The 25,206-nt window shown below is 37.4% G+C and overlaps 1 protein-coding gene across 2 annotated transcripts in view; it reads right to left on the reverse strand.

The window, feature by feature from the left end:
* Positions 1 to 25,206, reverse strand: part of thsd7ab (thrombospondin, type I, domain containing 7Ab) — a 132,701-nt gene that overhangs the window by 51,458 nt on the left and 56,037 nt on the right. For both annotated transcript variants that reach the window (XM_082150608.1, XM_082150607.1), the window contains exons 5-9: positions 24,595 to 24,663; positions 22,175 to 22,330; positions 20,563 to 20,766; positions 13,801 to 13,995; positions 5,383 to 5,611 (exon numbers count right to left, since the gene is read on the reverse strand). In XM_082150608.1, coding sequence (XP_082006734.1) covers positions 5,383 to 5,611; positions 13,801 to 13,995; positions 20,563 to 20,766; positions 22,175 to 22,330; positions 24,595 to 24,663 — 853 coding nt within the window. The remainder of the gene's footprint in view (positions 1 to 5,382; positions 5,612 to 13,800; positions 13,996 to 20,562; positions 20,767 to 22,174; positions 22,331 to 24,594; positions 24,664 to 25,206) is intronic.

Consider the following 25,206-nt stretch of genomic DNA (forward strand, 5'->3'; position numbering starts at 1 on the left):
CAAAGGTGTTATATATCGGGTTGAGGTCAGGCCAGTCAAGTTCCTCCACACCAAACTCGCTCATCCATGTCTTTATAGACCTTGCTTTGTGTACTGTTGCGCAGTCATGTTAGAACAGGAAGAGGCCATCCCCAAACTGTTCCCACAAAGTTGGGAGCATGAAACTGTCCAAAATGTCTTGGTATGCTGAAGCATTAAGAGTTCCTTTCACTGGAACTAAGGGGCCAAACCCAACCCCTGAAAAACAACCCCACACCATAATCCCCCCTCTACCAAACTTTACACTTGGCACAATGCAGTCAGGCAATTACAGTTCTCCTGGCAACCGCCAAACCCAGACTCGTCCATCAGATTGCCAGACAGAGAAGTGCGATTCGTCACTCCAGAGAACATGTCTGCAGAGTCCAGTGGCGGCGTGCTTTACACCACTGCATCTGATGCTTTGCATTGCACTTGGTGATGTAAGGCTTGGATGCAGCTGCTCGGCCATGGAAACCTAATCCATGAAGCTCTCTATGCTCTGTTCTTGAGCTAATCTGAAGGCCACACGAAGTTTGGAGGTCTGTAGCTACTGACTCTGCAGAAAGTTGGCGACTTCTGCACACTGTGCGCCTCCGCATGCGCTGACCCCGCTCTGTGAATTTACGTGGCCTACCACTTCGTGGCTGAGTTGCTGCTATTCCCAACTGCTTCCACTTTGTTATAATACCACTAACACTTGACCGTGGAATATTTAGTAGTGAGGAAATTTCACGAATGGACTTATTGCACAGATGGCAACCTATCACGGTACCACGCTTGAATTCACTGAGCTCCTGAGAGCGACCCATTCTTTCACAAATGTTTGTAGAAGCAGTCTACATGCCTAGGTGCTTGATTTTATACAACTGTGGCCATGTAAGTGATTGGAAAACCTGAATTCAATGATTTGGAGGGGTGTCCCAATACTTTTGGCAAAATAGTGTATCCTTAATGTCTAACGTTATCATTATCATTAAGAAAATGGGGCTGATATATTAAAGCTGATACTTCCTTTAGCTGAGCCACTTTAGATGTGCACTGTTCACCATGATGGTTTTCGATTGCTTGAAATGTAATTGGTATCACTTCAAGAAAGGAAAATACTGTGCAACATGTGCAGTGCAAGTCTGTCATATAGGCATTATAATTGTGTGCTTGCGACATGGCTTTTACTGGTGAGGCTTTTGTGTTTTTAAAATCATTCTCTCAAAAATTATATAAAAATTTGAATGTAGATACATCAGCCAATATATCGGTTATCGGCTTTTAAATATAAACGATTATCGGTTATCGGTATCGGACAAAATGTTCATATCGGTCCATCCCTAATTTTAGTTTTTTGTTGTTGTTGCACATTTCATTATAATTCATAATTATACTACACACTATTCCAAGAATAGACATGCTTGTCATCATAATCTTTCATCAAAATTTAGCAACTCCACCTCTGAATCTCTCTAACTTTTTCAATTGCAGGTCCAACCACATGACTATATTCTGACATATGACATTTTTCACAATATAATCAATTTAGAAAATCACATTACAGAAGCCTAACCCTAACACTGTATAGAGAACAAATGCAATTTCTACCCCATTCTGAACATCGAAAAATGGCTGGAATGTTTAAATTATTATATATATTTTTTTGCAATCCTAAAATTCAACACTAAATCACATTGAAATTTTCAACCCATTGCAGTCTAGACTAAAACACAGACTGCAGACTGGTCTACTCTAAGTGGTTAAAAGCAAGTGGGAAATTCCATATTATAGCTAAGCCACAATTTGTCTTTGCCAAAAACCCAGTGCTATTGTTTCCACAAAGGACTGTCAGAAGGACATTGTCTAAGTGGATCAATGATGTATTTTTAGGGGGTTTGTTTGTGCTAAGCCTCAAGAGGCCCCTCATCTAGTGGTGATTAAATTGGATTAAAGAATCAAGCCCTCTTAATTACTGCTATTATCATCAATAGGAAATTAGGCAGTCTGAAAATGACTGTGCTAATTAGCCTGTTTGTGACTCCATGTTTATTCAGCTTTCCGCAGCCTCGTTTGCCTGAAATGGAATGATAGGGTTTGTGAGCATGCAGTCTTCTGTAGAGCAATCACAATATGCCACTCAAACATAAGCATCCCATCTTTTCTTCAGAACAATTCTGCATCACCACTAACTCGAGGTAAGATCCACTCCATATGTGCTTACATCATAATAACAGATGTTAAAGGAACACTCCACCGTTTTTTGAAATAGGGCTTATTCACCTTCTTTCCTACATTTAGATAGGTGGGCAAATGCATTTTTGTCTCAGTGCATGCATTGTTTTAGTTTGACAGGGTCGGCGCTAGCTTAGCTTAGCATAATGAATGGAATCCTTTGTTGCCAGCTAGCATGTCCTGAGTAAAAGTGATATAAAAAAATAAAAAAAACCACCTAATTACTTCTTGTGGCCTGCATATTCACAACAAGTACAAATAGCGATGCAGATTAACACTAGACAATTTCCTATGCAGATATTGACTTGGGACTATATTAGGGGGAAGCACAGGTGAAGCACTGCTACTTGGGCGCAGAGATATCACGCCCAAGTAGCAGTGCTTCACCTGTGCTTCCCCCTAATATAGTCCTTAATATATAAGTCAATATCTGCCTAGGAAATCGCCTAGTGTTAATCTGCATCACTATTTGTACTTGTTGTGAATACGCAGGCCACAAGCAGTAATTAGGTGGGTTTTTAAATTTTTTTATATCACTTTTACTCAGGACATGCTAGCTGGCAACAAAGGATTCCATTCATTGTGCTAAGCTAAGCTAGCGCCGACCCTGTCAAACTAAAACAATGCATGCACTGAGACAAAAATGCATTTGCCCACCTATCTAAATGTAGGAAAGAAAGTGAATAAGCCCTATTTCAAAAAACGGTGGAGTGTTCCTTTAATAATGCAACCTAAAATGGCCAAAATTAAAGGTACAATATGCAAGAATTTTTTGCCGCTAGAGGGCGCTACATTCCAAACAACAACAACGGCGTAGCTTGATGACGATGTGAAGGAGCGTGGAATGATGGGAACTGTCGTTTTAAACTCCACCGTGGATGTAAATCAGTCAAACGGGAATCGAAAAATCATGTTCATGGATGAGGCTAAGTTCTATTTTTATAAAAGTTGCGTTTAATGACATGCTTTTTGTGGCGAGGGGGGCGTGGTTCAGCGCGGTCTGTGATGGGAGAGAGAAGAGACGAGCAAGTAGTATGACGAACACCTGTGTCTTATTGCAGTATTATTGGCGTGGAGAGACCGCTTATAAGCCGCGCTGGAACGAGAGAGAGACTGGAGAGAAAATTGGACGCAGAGGTGGATCCGAGATCTCATTTTTGAACTGTTTTGTGCCGTCGCGGTTGCCACGGTGAATGCGCGTTGTGCGCGGCTTTTGTTTGTTTTGCTTTATTTTAATAAAGTATGAGTCCCAGTCACGCCGATCCCTGTCTTCTTCCTTCCTGACTCTTAAACCTCATCACACTTTTATTTCATTAAAATGAATTAACCGCAAGAAAAGTAAGGTTTAATACTAAATTGGTTATCATAGATGTTACTGTATTTGTTGAATTCATTGTTGTGATAACGCTGCGCAGTTTTACATGTTCTAAACAATTGTTGTAAAAGTACATTCGAACATGCCCACATCATTTGCCAAAATACTGATTAATCTTTATGTATAACACATCATGCTATGTTTATTTACATGGCCATAAACACCAGACGTGATAAACAATGTCAATAAACTAAACACAAATCTAAAGCAATAATACTTTCCTTACATAAACATAACTATTACTGAATGCTACATCTGGAAAATATAAAATTAAGCATGCTTTGTCGACAGAACCAGCTGCAATCGGTAAAGAATAATTGTGTACCATAACGACTGCAAGAAACAAGCTAAAGTTTGTAGCTTGATAGACGCTACAACTACAACTTCCGCATTTGTCCAGGACTCCACGCAGTACGAGCGGAAACCGAGGGTAACGCGGATATGACGCAATTGACTGGCGCCTCCCAGCTCCCCCCTGCTCTAACGCCCCGTTTCCTTGGTTAAAATCGCAATTTTCTCACGATTTAAAAATAGTTGGAAACATTTGGGATATTGTAAGTAATCAACTTAACAAAATATATAACACTGGCCTTGAGATTTTGGGATATTTTAATGCAAAATTCTTACATATTGTACCTTTAAGATGATTGCATTGACAGTTTTGTCATGAACTCTGTTCGGGCCAAATTTAACCCAAAATCAAAAGTATATATATATAAAATGAAGTAAATATTAATATAATGATTTATTATCTATCTATCTATCTATCTATCTATCTATCTATCTATCTATCTATCTATCTATCTATCTATCTATCTATCTATCTATCTATCTATATATATATATATATATATATATATGAAGAGTTCAGATGCAAGAGCCTCTAAGTGCCATCTGAAATTTTCTTCTAGAATGATAATTTTTATCAAGCTCGTATATTTAAGTTCAGTAATTTCACTAGTTTAATAAGGCAATTAATAGGTAATCTTCATTGTCATTTAAGTGAAATTACTGAACTTAAATATACAAGGTTGATAAAAATTATCATTCTAGAAGAAAATTCTAGAACTCTTCATATCTATATCTATATCTATACATACACACACACACACACACACACACACACACACACACACACACACACACACACACACACACACACACAAATATATATATATATATATATATATAATATAATATAATATAATATAATATCAATAAATATAATGATGCAGTATGGTTTTATACACTGTAAAAAATGTCTAACCTCTCCAAGTCAAAATTTTCTAGTGACTAGTCACATCTCAATTTTTAAATTGGCCCAAGTGCAATTCTTGTTGCAATAGTCTGTTAACATTGGCTCAATTAGAAATAATACGTCAGACTAATTGAAAAATTTTGATGTTATCAGTCACTAGAAATTTTTGACTTGGGGATGTAATTTTTTTTTACAGTGTATTATACAATATCACCGTTTTTCTTCTGTATTTTTGATCAAATAAATGCAGGCTTGATGAGAATAAGAGACAGCCATTCAGCGTTCTGAAATTTAGCCTGTCAATTATAACAAACACTTTGCAAAAAGGAAGTTGTTGAAGGATGTTGCAATGCCAACTATACAGCACCCAACAGCAAATCCCCAACCTGTAAGCACTGTCAGAATGTGTCACTCATTTCACATGCAAACAGCTGAGCCAATCGTATGAAATGCTATTTACATACAACATTCTTCAGAGAAGGGAAGCAATATGACCCTTTTTAAAGCTTACTTTTTGGGTGGCACCTGTCCGACGTTGACTTTTACGCAGATGATCTTGCGTGTTTGCACGCCCATGGTGCAGGTGGATTTGTCTACGCTGGAGGTATTGAGAGTGGATGTGGTGGTGTCCTCCACACACTGTCCCCAGGGGCCCGTCTGCCAGTGATACACGATGCAGGGATGCTCATTACAGTTCCGCACCTCCTGTAGGGCGCTGGTGTTCGGACAGCCGGAACCTCCTGCAAGAGAGTGAAGATATGCATTAAGTCTGACACGTCATGTCACGCCACAGCAGCTTGAGGATCTCCACACTAGAAGCGTCGAATGTCAACTCAGGAGAAGACTTCAGCTACAGTCAAATGAAAGAGAAGTGCATTGAAAATAAATCACAACCAGAAATACATTATCCTTCTCATCAAAACTGCATTTTTTTGATAAAAAAATAGTTAAAACAGTAATATTGTGGAATATTATTATAATTTTAAATGACTGTTTTTTATTTTAATATGTTTAAACTGTAATTTATTCCTGTGATCAAAGCTGAATTTTCAGCATCATTACTCCAGTCTTCAGTGTCACATGATCCTTTAAAAAAAATTCTAATATGATGACTTGCTTCTCAAGAAACATTTCTGAATATTATCATCAATGTTGAAAACAAATGTGATGAATAGGATTCATTGATGAAAAGAAAGTTTGAAAAAGCATTTATTTAAAATAGAAATCTTTTATAACATTATAATTGTAAAAATGTAAATTCATTCAATCTTTGATGAATTAAAGTATTAATATATTTAGAAAAATCTTATTGACCCTATGGAAGTAAATTAATGATATTTTTTACACAAAAAAAAGCATGTAAAATTGCACTAATTAAAAAGCATTGCATTTGCATTTTGGGGGGTGAAATTCAACATGATTGTTAACCTGTGAGTATTTCAAAGGAATAATTTCACACACAATTTCATTAAAATAAACCATATTCACCTTCCGGATTTAATTTCCAAAGTATTCAATGTTTAAAAGAGTGAAATGTTTCTCAGTTCAAATTTTCACAGCTTAAATATACAATCATGTTGAATTTCAGCCCCCCCCCAAAATGCAACATATTAAAATGCAAGCACTGCTAATGCAATGCATGTTATATATTAGTGCAATTCAACATGCTATTCTGACTCAAAACTGGAAACAATAGTGTATATGTTAAAAACGTAGCATACTGTGGGTTATTTCAGTACATCAAAGGCATACAAATGCATTGCTTTCTAGCTTTCTAGTTTTTCTAGCTTGCATCCTTTGGAGTGAGACAGGTCAAGTGTTCATTTTCTCAAATCTCAACATATCGGCGACGTCTCCAGTCGCTTTAACTTGTTCTAAATTGATTTAGATGAAACACTCCACATAATTGCCACCTCCTAATTCCTCACAAGTGGCGTAAAGTCGATGCAGCCGGCGGAGAGCGACGCGGTGTGTCTAAGTAATTGCTGACATTTACAGGTTTGCAGATGACAGAGCAGCCCAGTGGGCCTGTGAATCAAAGAAGAGCATTACGAGAGGAAGTGAGCGCATACGTCTGCTTGCTTTAACTTTATAACACGCACAGTGATAAAGTTATTGGCTTTGACTGTCAGATCCATTACATAGGTGATTATCATGTTTCTATTGGGCAATAATAATAGGGCTTTTCACACTATGAGCCAGATTTACTAACAGATTGACCTATAGCGCAAACCCTCTTTTGGCGTTAAAAAACTCATTATTGAAATGATCCGGCAGCGTTTGTGTTCTTTAACGTGAGCATTGTCAGTAAATCATCTGCATAACTTTCACTCCCATCGGCAGTTTTATGGGGTTTCGCTCTCTCGCTTATTCGCCCTGTTTAGTAAATCTGGCCCTGTGTTTATCTTTACATAAGCAATGAAGCCTGAATTGTAATGGCAAAATGTATATGAGCGATTCTTCAGTTCAAGGCACTTTTGACACCTTGAAAAATAATATTTCTTCAAATGATGTTTCATCTGCGTTAAAAACCTTTATCACATGACGTGGAATAAAGATCTGATCGTTGCTTTGATGAGCTTTCAAGAATAATGTGGTATCATATATGACATGATGACATTCCTCATGGTTTGGAAGAAAAGTTACAGTAGGGATGCTTTGAACTTTCAAACACAGGAAAACAGTTAGCCGTCAATTAAAAAAGTTTAAAAAAAGTGTTTCTAACTATAATTCTCTAAATGGTTTTGTAATGACAGCTAAAAAAAAAGCAAAAAAAAAAAAAGAAAGAAAAAGCTCCATTGTCGCTTCTCATTTTCATCATAACCAAATATAAACTTCTTTGAAAAAACATATTTTTAAATGTGAATGAATAAAATGAATGAAAAGCACATGGATTGAAAGTATGCATTATGTTTCCTTATAAAAGCATTTAGGAAAAAGTATCAAATTAAAGACGAAGAGATAAAGATTTTGGCAAATTATTATAAAAAAAAAAAAAAAAAGGATTTTTCTGCAAAAACAAAAAGAAATAATTATTTGAATGGACTGAAGAATCACCCATACACAGTGTGGAATCATAAACCAATCATAAACTGCCTCAGTGCTTGGCTCATAAAATATTCATGCACTCTGTATAGCTGCGGAAAGTAAAGCTGTTGAGCGTCTGAAGTAAACTCCTAAATCAATAATATTAAACTCAAAACTATGCAAATAAGAGTACAAGCCAGGGTTTACAAATGTACAGCGTGAAACCTTGTTGACTACTAGCATTAATTCCATCCAGGGTAAAGTGTGAACAGTGTGAAAAACACTGAACAAAAATCCCAGCGTTAAGAAGATTGAAAAGCCAAATTAATATTTGTGGTCTTCCCACAGGAAGACGTTTGTGTCTCCATGAAGCTTGACTATGCAGCGTTGCGAACGCCTCCACAGAATCTTGATGTTGAGCTTTTCAGAAGATGTTCTGCAATCAAAGAAAGCACATCCACTGGTTTATTTCTGTGGGTGCTTGTAATGAATTGATTTCCTGAAATGGTTTTAAGCCAGAAACATACGCAACGCAACACGAAATACATACAGTAACGCTGGTACATAGCTGCCAACTCTCACGCATTCACCGTGAGACTCACGCAATTGACACTCTTCACACGCGCTCACGCCACACATCCATTTTCTCACGCACAGAAAAATCGCGAAGCAAAGAGGACACGGAGACCGACAGACTAGACAGAGCAGGTAGCCTACTTATGATATAAAAAAAATCTCAGCTCTCAGATTCTGTCACTTTTATTACGAAATTCAGACAATAAATACCGTTTTGGCGCTTGTAAATATGACGCGACAGATCCCTAGCGGCACGTGAACCGATCATCTCTAGCTGATAGTAAATAACTTTAAACACGAATGAACACTGTTGAAAGATACAGTAGCCTACAACTTACCGAAATGTATATTCCTCATACATAATATCGACCAATCAATCAAACAAAGGTGTCAATAAAACAGCTGGAGAACAATCATGTCACATAACATTTACCTCAGGAAAGCCATTTAATGACCATAATATAGGCTATAGCACGTTAGTTGCCTAGAAAAAAAGAGCTATTGAGAGTATTTGGCTAAATATGTGTACTATATTGCATATTTATTATATTTTTACTTATATCATTAAATAAAGTTGTTATTATAATAAAAAAAACGCATTATATTTCATTTGTGTAATTTTTTAACCTTAAATAATACTGCCAGCTGATAGGGCTCTCTGTATGTTTACAGCATTAGGTGAGTTGTTTTTTTCTTGAGAAAAATGAATGCCTATCTTGTGTAGCCTACCTAATATTTATCCAAATGAGTCAATATTAAATCAAATCACAATAACTGAATTGAATTGAAATAATAAAAAAGCGTAGCTTACCAGAAATTGAACCATGTAAACATTGTAACATGTTGTCGCTAAACCTAATAAAATTCAGTTTAGTTACTAAAATGTTTTGACAATCACAATACACTTATTGTGATGCAATGAATTTTTTTATTGAAAAAAAATAAAAAACATAAATCTTGTTTATGTCAACATAATCTTGTCAACATAATCTTGTCAACATAAACCCCCCCCCCCAAACATAAATCTCACTCCAAGCAAAACTCAAAAGTTGGCAGCTATGCGCTGGTATAATAAGCATTTTTGTGATATAGCGCTAACCTCAAATCAAACACTGAACAGAATTAAAAAAACACTACAGTTGTTAGGATTTGTTGACTAATATTCTGAAAAGAAGGTAACAAATGATAAAAAAATTTATAAATGTTAAAAAAGCATAAACATTTGATGCATTCATTTGAGTGTGTAGATTGGGTATGTTATTAACAATTAGTAAGTTGATATATAAAAATAATAATATTAAAGGGATAGTTCACCCATAATCATTTACTCAAGAATGTGTGTTGATTGACCCCTATGACTTCATAGTATATCTTTTTTCCATACTATGGACGTCAATGGGGTCTATTAAATGTTTGGTTTACCCATATTCTTCAAGATCTATATATTTTTAATGTTCAGCAGAAGTAAGAAACTCATACAGGTTTGGAACAACTTGAGGGTGAATACATAATGAATTTTCATTTTTGAGCGAACTATCCCTTTAAGAGTAAAGTACTGATTGCTTTTTGATTGTCCCAAGTGGTTTTCCACGTGTCTTTGAGCCTGAATTCAATCTGTTCATCATATAAAGCGATCAAGTCTCTTCAGAAAATTTGAACTAAACCGTTCAATACATATGGATTAGTTTTATGATCTCTTTATTAACTTTTTGAAGCTTTAAAGTGGTAGTTGCGTACTGTAGCTGTCAATGGAGGGACAGAAATCTCTCAGATTTCATCAAAAAGATCTTCATTTGTGTTCTGAAGATGAACGAAAGTATTATGTGTTTGGAATGACACGAGGGTGAGTAATTAATGACATAATTTTCATATTTGGGTGAACTATCCCTTTAAGATCGAACTGTTGCTCCATCATGACAGTTTTTGACCTGAAAAACCAGTAGCACCTCACTACAGTACACGAGATCCAGGGGGCGGAGTTGGATCCAGATCTAAGGGGTGGAGACTGGTAGGTTTAGGGGTGGGTTTAGGGATCAGGGGGTGGAGATGGGTAGGTTTAGGGGTGGGTTTAGGGATCAGGGGGTGGAGATGGGTAGGTTTAGGGGTGGGTTTAGGGATCAGGGGGAGGAGATGGGTAGGTTTAGGGGTGGGTTTAGGGATCAGGGGGTGGAGACTGGTAGGTTTAGGGGTGGGTTTAGGGATCAGGGGGTGGAGACTGGTAGGTTTAGGGATCAGGGGGTGGAGATGGGTAGGTTTAGAGGTGGGTTTAGGGATCAGGGGGAGGAGACTGGTAGGTTTAGGGGTGGGTTTAGGGATCAGGGGGTGGAGACTGGTAGGTTTAGGGGTGGGTTTAGGGATCAGGGGGTGGAGATGGGTAGGTTTAGGTAGCCTATACGTAAGGTGGGAGGAGTTGGATCTGGATCCAACTCCTCCCCCTGGATTTCGTGTTCTGCAGTGAGGACCATCTCTGAAAAACTGGCCATAGAAGAAAGCATTTATACTAGTGTTCGCAATAGCGCCCCGTGTGGCAACACTGAGAATGCGATGGGTACACTGCGCTGGGAACTGCATTCTGAATACTCCAAATTTCAGAACTCAACAATGTGCTTGAGTCTGCATAAGTGTCTGCGTTCATGTACTTCTGTAAAGCATGTTTCTGGCCTTTTGTAATGTGCTCCAGCAGTTTCATAAGAGACCCAGAGGACCCTCTCTCCCCCCCCCCTCCTGTTTACAGTATGACTTTCATCATTATGCTGACTTCACAAATGGGCTCTCAAGGACATGCATTATGTATAAGGTCTAGCTGCATGAACTGCTGCATTTGGCATCTCACGTCAGATGTCAAACAGATGTCTTGAACAGAAAGCATGGTCCATACACTCATCTTCAGATAAAGCTGCTTCCCAAAGGCCATCGCTCAACTGAACGCAGTTACTTTAGAGGAAAATGGTGCTCAAAGCAAATTAATTCAAGTGAAAGATATTCTTTGTGGATGTAACATTAAACTATGAATATAAGACTCCATTAACACATTCTAGCTCTACAACACAATCTCCGGAAACACATCTAAATCTACACACTGCACACTTTAGATGAAAAGACTCAAATGTACCATAAAGTTCGGGAAACTTTGGAACCCTCGTAAGACCTTGAGATAAAGCAAAAGTTATGAACGTCTTCGTATTTATCTTTAGACACGAGAATCAGCAATGAGGGACTAAATATTTCAGGAACTACTCGACTAGTACAAAGTAAATGTTTTAACATTACACATATTTGAGTAATGGTAAAACAATCAGCAGTTCGATTTAGCGGTCACTTCAAACCATGCAAACAAATCTAAGATGACTTCTACAGGAAACTACTCTACAGGCCCTAAAAACACGAGGTGTTTTCACGTGTTACCCTCCATAACTGTAATCCATGCCACTACCATTGACGTCACTGTAGAGAAAGCACAGCGATAGTTGGATATAGACTTTTCTGAGAGGTATATGATACAGAAATTACAAATGATAGGAAAACAGAGGAAATACATAACTTTTAACCCTATAAAGTCTGCTGCATCATATTCAATACTCATTTTTATAAGGCCTCTAAATGACCAACATGATGAAAATTTGGCTAAAATCATGTTAACATGTTAGCATCAAATATGACCCATCAGGCTTTTGAGAAATGTTTATTTGTTCATCTCTCAATCATTTCATTCCATTGTATTATATGTAAAAACTACAGAGCTTTGATCATAAAACGAAGCATTTTGTATCTTATTAAGACATATCGTAGGCAGATATAGAGTGACGACTTGATATTTATATGCATTTTATTAGTCTGTTATACGGCAAATCTCATTGATTTACAAGCTATCGAATTACAGAATCGAGTTTTTCCTTATAAATATCAGCAACTGCACCAATCTGCATATTTTTTACTCAGTTTGAGCCTCTGAATAAAACTGAGGGGTTTTTTGAGGTGTATGAGCTCCATATTCTCACTATATCAAACTATATGAGCCATAAAAGCCTGATGTATCAAATATGAAACTCAACAAAAACACTTTTTTTTCTGTCTAAAGGTTCAATAAACTGTTCCATAAAAAAAATAAAAAAAAATAAGTGTTTTTGTTCATATTTGATATGTCAGATTTTACAGGGTTAAAAACATGAAATCAAATATTCAGACTGTTATTTTTGTAACCCTTCTCCTCTATTCTGGCATATAACACCAGCTTCATTCCTGGTGGATAACAATCAGATTTGTTGAATTTTATTGTGAAACACTACAGAAGTAAACAAGTGGGTTGTGAACTGTATTTGACTTGGACTTGAACCCCATCTACCTCAGTAGCTTACTCGTGTAAACTGACACTAAACCTGTCTGGAACAGATAAAGTGGATTTAAGAGTTTTGGAAGAGCGACTCTCGGTGATGTCACACTGCTGCGAGAGCGAGGAGCCATCCATCACAATCTCAGACGGGTTTAGCTTGAGAAATTCTGCTCTTGTGTGAGTCTTTCCTTGACAGTTTCCTGTCAGCTTTTTCAGGCTAATCTTATGCACTACAGACCATGGAAAAGCACAAGTTTTTTGCATGTCAGCTTGTTACAGTGGCCCAGAAAAGTAATTAGACACTTTAAAATGTATGCAGGTCACTGTATTAGATACAAAATATCACAGCACATGGCATCCGCAAATAAATGATGCTGGAGCTTTACTCAGAACTAGCTTAAATTTCTGAGCCATATTTACACTAATTTTTAATTTTTAATTTTTTGTCGTCTGTCTTTCCTCAAACATCTTTTTGTGAAATATTTAGCTTGTAAAGTTTATTTACAATAAATGCTGTTTGCTCTGATGTAAACGCCATTTTTTTTAGCAAGGATTAAGTGTTCAAAAACTTTTTGGAGCCACTGTATATTAAGCCTTAATATTAAGTTTCTCTTTAAGTATAATTAAAACAAAAAACAAATGCTCTGTTCCTAAAGGTAGCGAACTGTCTATTTAGGCAGTATTTTGAAGCATCAGAGGGATCATTTAGCTGGCTTCCAAGACAACTTTTGGCCAAATTTAAGGCATTATTGCATATATCCCTTGGGGTGAAGGCAATAAATAATAGGCAATAAATCCAATCTGGTGGACAAAGCAGAAAAAATAATAATACTTATTGATGATCAATTAATAAGTTGATAAATATACATATAAATACGTATATATATATATATATATATATAAAACAATACTACTTTTTACTTACTATTTGGATTTGTATTCCTAGAGCAGTGCTGAAATGAAAACATGCAAGTACCCATGTAATATCTTCTGTACCTTCTCCTGCATTGTAAGCCAGTATGGCTCTGGTTCTCATCTGCTTGCCCTCGGCGGTTTTGCTGGAGCAGGTCTGGGAGCAGGTGGACCATTCAGTCCAGAGACTGAGAGCACAGTCTTTAGGGCAGGGAACCATACAGGGCACTGGCGCAGGGTAGACCGCATCCGCACACATCTCCTTCTCCACCTCTGAACCTGAAGCACAACACATGGTGTCAACAACATGTTTCAAATTCATTAAGCACCATTCTTCAAGTGCCTTACATGTAAACTAAGTTGACCTTAGTTGACCTTTGCACATTAACGGGTAAAAATGTTTTAAATATAATAGCTGTAACTGTATTTTAGATTTTAGCATGGCTGCAATCTTGCATTGGAAAATCATTATCCAGAAATATTATTATGATATTAAATTGGCTTCATGAACATTAGCTTGATTGTTTTTTTACTGTGTATGCTGTAAAACTGACTCGATTCTGATTAAAACTGAGGCCAAAATGTTCAAGTTGAGCTGATGAAAAATATTTTCATCAAGCCTATTTTTAAGGCTTTTTACATTTCTTGGCATAGTGACATTACGTGCATAACAATTAGGTACATTTCCCCCATGATTCGTAATACTGTAATGCAATTAAATCTGATAACTGTAATGCTAAAAAATTAAAATATATTCATTATTATTTATTCATACATCAAAGTAGTATTTGTTGTATTGCCTTTAATTCAAGCTTATTAAAATACTAAATATTAATTAAAAAAATATTACAATTTAAACCTTAATTAGATTAAAACAAATATATTCAATATTAAAATAAAAATATTAGTTCATATAATACAGTTTATAATAATATTGTCAAATAATACACACAAAAAAAAGAAAATAATAAAAAATGAAAACCACCGAGAATAAAGGGAGCAACAAAAAACACATCCAGATGCATTATGGTAATGAAAATGTGGATGTTAAATGTACTTAACTGTCATGAAAATAGACGTCACAAGGCAAAATATGTTAATGGACCTAAAATTAGGCAACATTTTCTTTATGCAAAATATGATTCACCCAGACAAGCTTTTAATGCATTTCAAAACAATCTGTTGTCCTGTTTTGAAACCGTGCCATCCTAAAAACAGTAGAAAGCAATCATACAGATGGTTCTGAGGGACAGGCAAAAACAAAACATGTGCAATTGTCAGCGTGTTGTTGTTTGGCAGCATTCATTACCACGCACAGGCTCTCTCAAGGGTTTTTATCATATCTTTTACTCTGAGCCAAATATGATGAGTATCAGCTTGGTTTTGGCTTTAGCACAGTGACATGCTGGGGAGAGAAAAAAAAAAAGCTCTCTCTGCATGAGCACTGAACCACAAACACCCAATAAATATTTCTATCAAAAGCAGGGACAGTCCAAGTTTTGCTTGTAGCAGATAGCGATACAATATTTACATCGATCTGTGTCAGAACCGTGGCCATGAAGCAATATTGTGCGTGTCACTCTCCGGCTGTCGGAGTGAAGCAGATGCCAAGTCTGCCTGTTAAAAAAACAACAACTAGCAGATCAATTTTAATCAGTGCATGATGGAATCAATCTGCCACAGCGTGCGGCTACAGCGAGGCAGGTTATGGCGAGACGGGGGCTTTCGATTGCTCATGTGGCAGATGCTAGAGAACATTATTGCACGCTATTATTATTATTTCATAGAAGTCACATCACATGGCCACACAGCAGATTCTGAATGACAGTGGTCATGTGACAGTCGGATTTCTTGAAAACAACAGCTGTTTCCTTGTAGAGTCAGTGATGGTTTGTCTTTTTCAAACTCTCCAGCATTTGCTCAATAAACAAACTGAGCCTTACAGGGATGATTCACCACCAAAAAATGTTGTCATCGCTGACTCAACCTCATGCTTTTCCAAACCTGTATGAGCTTTTTTCTTCTCTTGAACACAAAAGATATTTTAGAGAATGTTGGTAACCAGACAGTTGATGGTAGCCATTGACTTCCATAGTAGGAAAAAAAATATCTTCTTTTGTGTTCAGCAGAAGAAAGAAACTCACAGAAAAAAACATGAGGGTGAGAAAATTATGACAGAATTTTCATTTTTTTTGTGGGGAACTATCCCTTTAATGTGGTAGAGTTGCAATTGCAAAACTTTACATGAAATTCCATCAGCAATAACTGGAAGTGTTATTAACTTCAAACATCCATTATGGGATTTGCAAACCACCCGGTTGCTATGAGCACCTTAGAGGAAGAATTAATGGATTAGCCAAATTTTACCAGGTTAGAAACAATGAGTATTTGAACTGAAAATAGACTGAATATGTTGAGTTATGTCTATTTCTTCGATATCCAGCTATTTCAGATAAATCTGCTCAAAATGGTACATAAAAACAAAACCAAGCTGTAACTGGTCATTTTACACATCGGTCGGACCACAAAACCTGCTAAAATGATTTAAGACAATTTTATACATGAAAACTGACCATCAAACATCACCCATGACCCTTTTCCCAGATAATTTGCACTGTAGTTATAATGAGCAACAACAATAACGCTTTCAACATTATGAGAACATGGAGTATTTAGCAAAACTAACAAGTTGTTTTAGACTAGAGATACAGGGGTGACAGCTTGTCAGACTTGTCAGAACACTGTGACTCTGTGCCTATCAAAACATTGCTCTGTTTGATTTAGCATTCTGGCACAGCAACATTAGCACAACCAATGGAGTGAATCCTTCCGTTTACCCGAGCAATGGCAGACAGCAGGAGTTCCCAGGAAACCTGTTCGAAAACAGTCGTTATTCCATTTATTCCATTATTCCATTAGTCTCTATTGTGGTGAAGAAATTACACACTTCACCTTTAAAGGGATACTCCACTTTTTTTTGGAAATAGGCTCATTTTACAGCTCCCCCAGAGTTAAACAGTTGAGTTTTACCATTTTCGAATCCATTCAGCCGATCTCCGGGTCTGGCGGTACCACTTTTAGCATAGCTTAGCATAGATCATTGAATCGGACAGGACCATTAGCATCTCTCTCAAAAAAATGACCAAAGAGTTTCGATATTTTTCCTATTTAAAACTTGACTCTTCTGTAGTTACATCGTGTACTTAGACCGACGGAAAATTAAAAGTTGCGATTTTCTAGGCTGATATGGCTAGGAACTATACTCTCATTCCTGCGTAATAATCAAGAAACTTTGCTGTCGTACCATGAGTCCAGCAGGCGTAATGATATGACGCAGTGCCTGAAAATAGTCAACCCTATAGTCTACCGAGCTGGGGACTATTTTCAGGCACTGCGTCATATCATTACGCCTGCTGGACCCATGGTACGGCAGCAAAGTTTCTTGATTATTACGGAAAAATACGGATTATTATTAGGAAAAATATCGAAACTCTTTGGTCATTTTTTTGAGAGAGCTGCTAATGGTCCTGTCCGATTCAATGATCTATGCTAAGCTATGCTAAAAGTGGTACCGCCAGACCCGGAGATCGGCTGAATGGATTCGAAAACGGTAAAACTCAACCGTTCAACTCTGGGGGAGCTGTAAAATGAGCCTATTTCCAAAAAAAGTGGAGTATCCCTTTAACTTCCTTCTGTCACGTGGACAACTACTTTTTTTTTTTTTTAAGTACACATAACATAAATGGTTTCAGGCTTATATTGGATTGGACATAATAACCTCCGGTTCAATGATCAGAGTCATTCAATCCAATCAAGGAGGAAGTGAATCGTCTGACCAATTCAGACTCCTGAGATTGATTCAAACTGTTTCGCCAATCGGTTCAACCAATCCATTCAAAAGAAGCAAACCAATCAAATCGGACAGCACACCGTGAATTTCATTATATCAGATAAATTAACAAACCAAGTGCTAGATCTTTTCTCAATGCAAATAAGGCTCCAAAAAGTGGCTTTTGCTCTAATTATATCAAGCTGATTTTTAGTGGTCAGTTTCTCTATATAAACTATCGTTCAAAAGTTAAGGTCAGTAAGACATCTCTGTCTTTTTCTGGAAAGAAATCAATACTTCTCTTGAGCAAGGATGCATAAAATTTAAATCTGATCAAGTAAAGACATTTCTAATGTTATACAAATGTCTACTTCAGATTTACATTTACATTACATTTAGTCATTTAGCAGACGCTTTTGTCCAAAGCGACTTACAAATTAGGACTAAATTAAGAGAGTCATCGTGAAGAGGCAAAAAACAACGCAAGAAGTGCTCAAAATACGAAGGTCAGGCATTGGTCAGAGTAGCATAAGCCCGATAAGCGAGGATTAAAGGAAAAGGAATTTTTTTTTTATTTTTTATTTTTTTTTATGAGGTTAAGTGCTCACGGAAGAGGTTTTCAGTTGTCTTTTGAATGTTGTCAGGGATTGTGCATTCCGGATGAGGGTGGGGAGAGCGTTCCACCAGGCATGGAACCGTGAATGAGAATGTTCTGGAAAGTGATTTATCAGATACAAATGTATCCACAAAAATATAAAACAATACGAAACATTACTTGAGCAGCAAATCAGCATATTAAAATGATTTCTGAAGGATCATGTGACACTGAACACTGGAGTAATAATGCTGAAAATTGGTGAGCATAAGAGGCTTCTTTCAAAAATCTTATCTACCCCAAACCTTTCAATGGTGTATATTCCTAAATATTGTTGCAGGAAACACTGAGAAGAGTACAATATGCTGTTGTTGAAGAGAATGACAATTTATGAGTGAGTGCAAGTCTTTAGCCGGTCAAATATACAAGTGCCTCTTCCAGCTATCTGAGATTGTCTTTATTGAGCAGCTGAGCTGGAGGAGGACACGATCACCATTAGCATCATGTTCACACTCCTCCGCTCTCTGCAGCTTTAACCCTGTAAATAGCTCCAGCTGAGAAGGGAAATGTTCCAGACATGCCAGCTGAGAGACTATATAAATATGCCCATCTTCAGGATATAGCTTGAATTCCCAGAGGCTAATTACCGGATTCAAAATCAATCCTACTTTTGATTTCCGGCACAAAAGACGTCTGAACACAAGTGGGAATCTACTGGCGGTATAATCACCTGGCAAGCTTCACGCAAGAGATTATTTTAGCATTTCTGCAATAAGAGTGTGCTCCTGTTGCAGATTTCTAGAAGGGATAAATTAAATTTGATGTTAATTTAGGCAATCCTAGATGTTTTTTTCTTCAGTAGAAATGTGAAGATTTTTAGCTGAAACTGTAGTACTTGGCGATAATGCAAGTCAATGGAGAGTCAATTATTTGACAGTAAGCTCGCGCTCGAGACTGCCATAAACGCGCTTAGGACCGTTTGCTGTTGCTGTGGATTACAGGTAATAATGTTGTAAATAATGTTCAGTTCTACTGAAGTAAACAAAGACACCTACATCTTGGATGGCCTGATGCCAAATTTTCATTTTTTCCCCCAATTTTTTCCACTACCCCTTCAAGCTCTATTTATATGCAACAAGCGTGTCGCACAAGCCCTGAAAAGTGAAGCCAAAACGTCTCGATCGCCCCCCGGTGACTGGTCCTAGTATAGGTCATAAGCCCCGCCTCCCCGTGTTATTCAGCGGGACGTGAGATCAACTAAACAATTAAATTACACTTCAAATATCTTTTTCCCAAAGGTGGTTTCTTTCATTTGCTGTCGTTTTTATCACGCTGATGTAAGTTCAAGTGTCTGTTTCAAAAATAAGTTGGTTTTTAGTTACGTGATGCTATAAAAACGGTGGTGATTGACAGCTGTGATTGACAGGTTCTCTGAGCGAAGTAGTCACTGAAGCACCAACGGACATTTTTTTCGGGATCTTCGGAGGACTGAGGAGATTGTATTTACTTTATTTTAACAAGTCTCTTGTCGTACTGCAATACATTTTTTAAAAAGTGCATTCGGGGAGAGTGCATTCTGCGAGAGTGAGGGCGGAGCGTTGATTTCGCGGCTTTACTTCCTGCTCACGACTGCGTAGGTCTGGTCCCGAGATCGCTACTGCGCAGACTCAAGTTCAGACTCAAGATGTCAACGCCATGTCGGGACACTGGCGGCTTCTTTTTCTCACCAATGGAAGAGAGCGAAGGGGCGTCGTCCATCTTTTTTTACAGTCTATGATATGCAACTAGTTATACTGTATAGGTTTCACAGAGATATGTGATTAACACGTGACTGTACTGAGTCTGAACTGAACATGTTTCATGATGCATGCACTAATCGTTCTTAAAAGCCGAGCTGGTTCACAGAATCAAACTGAACCGAACTTTAGTTCCAGGTTGATGACATAAGATGTAGCGCTCATGCTCGTTGCGCAGCACCAAATGAGCCAGCAAGCATGTCCAAACGGGTTATTGAACCAAAAAAAATAATAAAAAGAACAGATGGATTACCTCAGCAAAGAACCGGCTAATTCGGTTCTTTTTGAGTCAGACATGACCGAAAAGCCGACTTTCGACTCTGCCTGTATTAGATTCGTTCATTTCGAACCGGTTCTTTGGTTCAATAACCCATCTGGACATGCTTATTGGCTCATTCTGTGCTGCACAATGAGCGTATGTGTCTTGCGTCATCACCCCGGAACTAAAGTTCGATTCAGTTCAATTCCGTGAACCACCTCGACTGGTTACCGGCTTAAAAGAAGGATTTGTTCAAGAATCGAACACCACTACAGAGATCCCAATCCCGTCTGAATCAACACAGATTCAGATATCCAGCACAGATTTACACAGATACCCTGTGTTGTAACTCAAATGTGTTTAATACCTTCGCTGTTGATGCAGCGGACCTGTGGAATCTGAGTTCCCTCTCCGCAGTCCATCTCTTCTTCAGGGATACACTCCTCTAGCTTGATCACCTGCCAGGTAAAACAGCTGGGATCATCGCACGGGATGGCCTCCACCAGGTGAGGACAGTTCCCCTCGCCACCCGTGGGGTCATTAGTGATTGTGCGTCGTCTGAACTTGAAACCTGCAAATAAACGTGATGTAAATGGTCTATTTATCGCCTCCATCCCTAGTGGCATTTAGCCACACTTTAAAATGTCATTGAATTAGCACAAAATATCAAACTAATATTAGATATTTTCCCCCAATATTTTTGAACCAACTCATCCTAAGGTGATTTTTGGTGGATGCGTGATCATTTTTAGGGTGGTTCTCACAAAACTCTCAAGAACATATCCAATTCACATTTCAATCCATATGTAAAAAGGAAAATAAATAATATTTTGCATAAAGTAAGTCAAACCTCTTTTTCTACACTGACATTTTTTTTATCACAATTAAAGACCCTCCACATTCTCATCACCATAAAGCAATTCAAAATCAGTAGGGACGGTTCACTACAGAAATACAAAAAAAAAGAGAGAATATATTAAATCAAAGTATTTTCATCGTGATTTAATCAGTTCTACCGCCTTTAACGCTGATTTTAAAAACATTGTTGCAATAAAAGAAAGCGGCACTAAAAATAGACACGTTTGTTAAACTTAGACTTTAAAAGTAAAATATAATATTAAAAACAGGCCATAAAATGGGGCATAATTTTCTTTTCCTTTTTTTTTTATTGGTTTTGGGTGATCTGGACATGTTCTTTTTTGAGATTTACCTTTATTTATAGAGGCAAAGTTCAGTAAATCCCAACTTTAATAGCCATAGGTCTCAGTGCTTTTTGTTTTTCAGCCAAAGTGGCGTTCATCTAGGTTACACTTTATTTCGATGTCCACTTTAGACATTCTACTAACTATAAGTAACTTTGCTACTACGTCAACTAACTCTCATTAGAGTATTAGTAGACTGTTAGGTTAAGGTTAAGTGTTACGGTTCGGGTAAGTAGAATAAGTTGACATGTAGTTGCAAGTTACTTCCAGTCAGCAGAATGTCTGTTTGGGGATCGTCAAAATAAGGTCTTTACACATATTAAACAGAGAGTCTACTAATTACTCTAATGAGAGTTAGGTGACATGTAGTTGCAAAGTTACTCATAGTTAGTAGAATGTCTAAATTGGACCATTAAAATAAAGTGTTACTTACCTTCATCTAATATGGTTTGTGTGAGATTCACATGTTAGCTCTAGTACTGAGGTCTACTTTTTGTGGTTATACTCAAGTTTATCTGTGTGCTTCGGGTATGTACTGTTCTAATCTAAATTTTAAGACTTTTTTGTTTTGTTGCATAATTGCTGCAGATATGCTGCAATGCAGCATCCTCGACCAATAATACAAGATAACGGTGAAATCAAAAGGAAATATTGTATTCTGGCTCCCAATCAGTCGGCATTCAGCAAAAACACAAGCTGCAAAATAGCTCAGTAAAATATTGTCTCACATTGAAACTTTTTTTTCAGTGAATATATGATTGTTTCAGCCATATTTACCTTTCTTCACGACCCGTTCCTCGCAATTCTCAAAGGTGCAGAGCCCCCAGGCGCCCCACGGGGACAGTTCACACTCCACAGGGCACGGGATGTGACACAGTTGCGTTTTACTTGGAGACATTCCCTTGCAGAGCCGAACGTCTATGGGTTGTGATGCTATAATGCATATGAACACGCATTAAAACACTGCAATAAGACTCTCACATGGAGACGACACATGGCGTACAATTAGGTTTATGTAACTGCAGGAAACAACAAATGGCAACATTTAACACGCTCCAGAGAATCTCCATTCCCAGTTGCATCACAGCAAAGGAAAAACAGGAGAAAACCAGAATCTCCACAGATTTTAGCATAATTTGAATGCACATGATTTTTATATATTAAATATTTTGACTAATTTGATCATAATTCCTGTTACAAAATGAAACAAATAATATAATTTAAAAAAAGAAAAAAAAAGAATAAAATTAATAAGACAGGAAAATTTTTTGGGGGATTTTGGGTTATTTGGTTTTTCATAAAGTGTTTTTTCAGACTAGTGGAACGAAAAGATCCAAAATAGACTTAAGCGTTTATTTTATTGCACTTCATCTATTTGCATCTATAGATTGCATTTATAATACATATCTTCAGTTGCCATTTTCTCAAAATGAGTTTCATATGCAAACATGACACGGATGGATGGATGGATGGATGGATGGATGGATGGATGGATGGATGGATGGATGGATGGATGGATGGATGGATGGATGGATGGATGGATGGATGGATGGATGGATGGATGGATGGATGGATGGATGGATGGATGGATGGATGGATGGATGGATGGATGGATGGATGGATGGATGGATGGATGGATGGATGGATGGATGGATGGATGGATGGATGGATGGATGGATGGATGGATGGATGGATGGATGGATGGATGGATGGATGGATGGATGGATGGATGGATGGATGGATTGGATTGGATTGGATTGGATGGATGGATGGGAATAGTCCTCAAATGAATGTAGACAATGAACAAACTACATAAATCCTGTCTGGACTCAACATGCGTGAAACTATAAAATCCAAACTCAAACATAAACAAGAGTGATGCATTAATGTTTTAACACAGGATTTTCCTGTCGGCTTGATGGGTGACAGGTGACAGGTGACATAACTGCTGCGTTTGCATCAAAGCGAGGTAAACTCTTCTCGTGGAGCTCTCTCACACTGATATGTGGTGAGTTCTGCTCTCTAGAGACTTCCAAAACAAAAATGTTCACTGAAATGTGCACAGATTGTGAACTAAATAGTACAAGAAGATTGACTGCGCCACAGACCTTCAAAAAAATTGATTGAACTGGAAACCGAGCATGGGGAATAACAATACTCCATTCAACTGTTCTAGTGCCGCATGTTCCCGAAATTAACGGAGAGACAGATTTCAGTGTAATGCACCATCATCTGAGTTAGCATAACACTGCACAGGTTGTCCTTGTTTACGTGCCAGATGGGCTAGACCTTCTGTGCAGAGTTTCTGTCTAATCCAAATTTGCGGTCTTGTGCCTGCTTTGACAAACCCAGGCGGACAGGCTTAGCTTCAAGCATGAGAATGATTTAGGATTCGGTCACTGTTTGAAAATAGATGAAAAACCTAAGGTGGCCTTGCTATTTCTTGCTAACATACAAAAGTTTGGGTTTGGTAAGATTGATTATTTTATAAAAAAAAGTATCATACGCTCATCAATTCTGCATTTATATGCTCAATAATATTATTGAAATATCAATAAAATGGAAATGGAAATCTTTTGTAACATTACAAATATCTTTATTTTCACTGTTGTCCTTGCTGAATAAAAAAATCTTATTGAACCCAAATTATTGATCTGTCTTTGCCCCATGTTATAAAGCCCATGAAATCAAATGTAGAATGGTCTAGTTTAAAAGGCCCAATTTCTTTTTTTGAGGAAGAGCGTACAGTAAGAAGCTGTAAGAAGGACAGTCATCGCCAATCAATCTCTGTCACTTGTCTGGTGCCCAGAGGAGTGCGTTGACTAAAACACAGAGTGTTGCATCAGTATCTAAGCTTGTAATGAGCTCTCTATGGACATAAACACTAACAAAAATACAGAAAGTAAACAGACTATGCAAACAAAATATGTAAACATGCTTCAGGCAAAGTGATTTGATCAAACAAAGACCATTATTTCAGATACAGAAAGGAAAGGGGGAAAAAATAGTAAAAGAAAATAAAGAATAAAAAAGTAACATATATATATATATATATATAAAAATGTCCATGTACTTCATCTTTGGCATGCTTTTGATAATCACAATCAATCATTTTGACGAAGTGTTGGTTATACTTTCACTTAGATTCAGTTAAAAAAATACCCAAAATATTCAAAATACGGTGTTAAAAATCTTACCTGAGATCTCAAAGCTGATAGACAGGAGAGGAGGGACACTAGGCGTCTGGCCATTTGAAGACTGACCTTCTACAAAACACACAAACACCAACTCTAGCGAACTACTGCTAATAAGCATCATTCAAGGGACAAATACAAACACTGTCACTATGAGCTCTATACTGTGACTATTTACAGAATATTACAGCTTTAAAGGGATAATGCAAGGCATAAGCTGGTTAACTTTAACTATCCGTAGCTGTGACGTCAAATGCCGCAGACATTTGGGAAATATAAGCCCATTCAACCTTTTAAGGGCCCTCAAAAAACAAATACAATAAAATGATATACATTTAATGACAATTCAAAATTCTCTTTTGAAATGTCATCAAAAATATATACTTTTTAGCAGGATAAAGGCATGGTTACGACCAGGGGATGCATTAAAAATAAAGAGTTTCTGTCATTCGGATGGACTAGGTTGTACATTTTCCATCATGCTATACTCTTATCTGTCAGTAAAATATTAAAAACTCTTGTTTCTCCCCTTAAATGATCACTCACACCTCTCTGTCGATTTTCACATTTTATTTTCTCGATTTTCTTCATGAAATGCAATAGACCAGACAACTT

The sequence above is a fragment of the Leuciscus leuciscus genome (assembly GCF_965113295.1).
Source record: "Leuciscus leuciscus genome assembly, chromosome: 20".
NCBI classification, from domain to species: domain Eukaryota; kingdom Metazoa; phylum Chordata; class Actinopteri; order Cypriniformes; family Leuciscidae; genus Leuciscus; species Leuciscus leuciscus.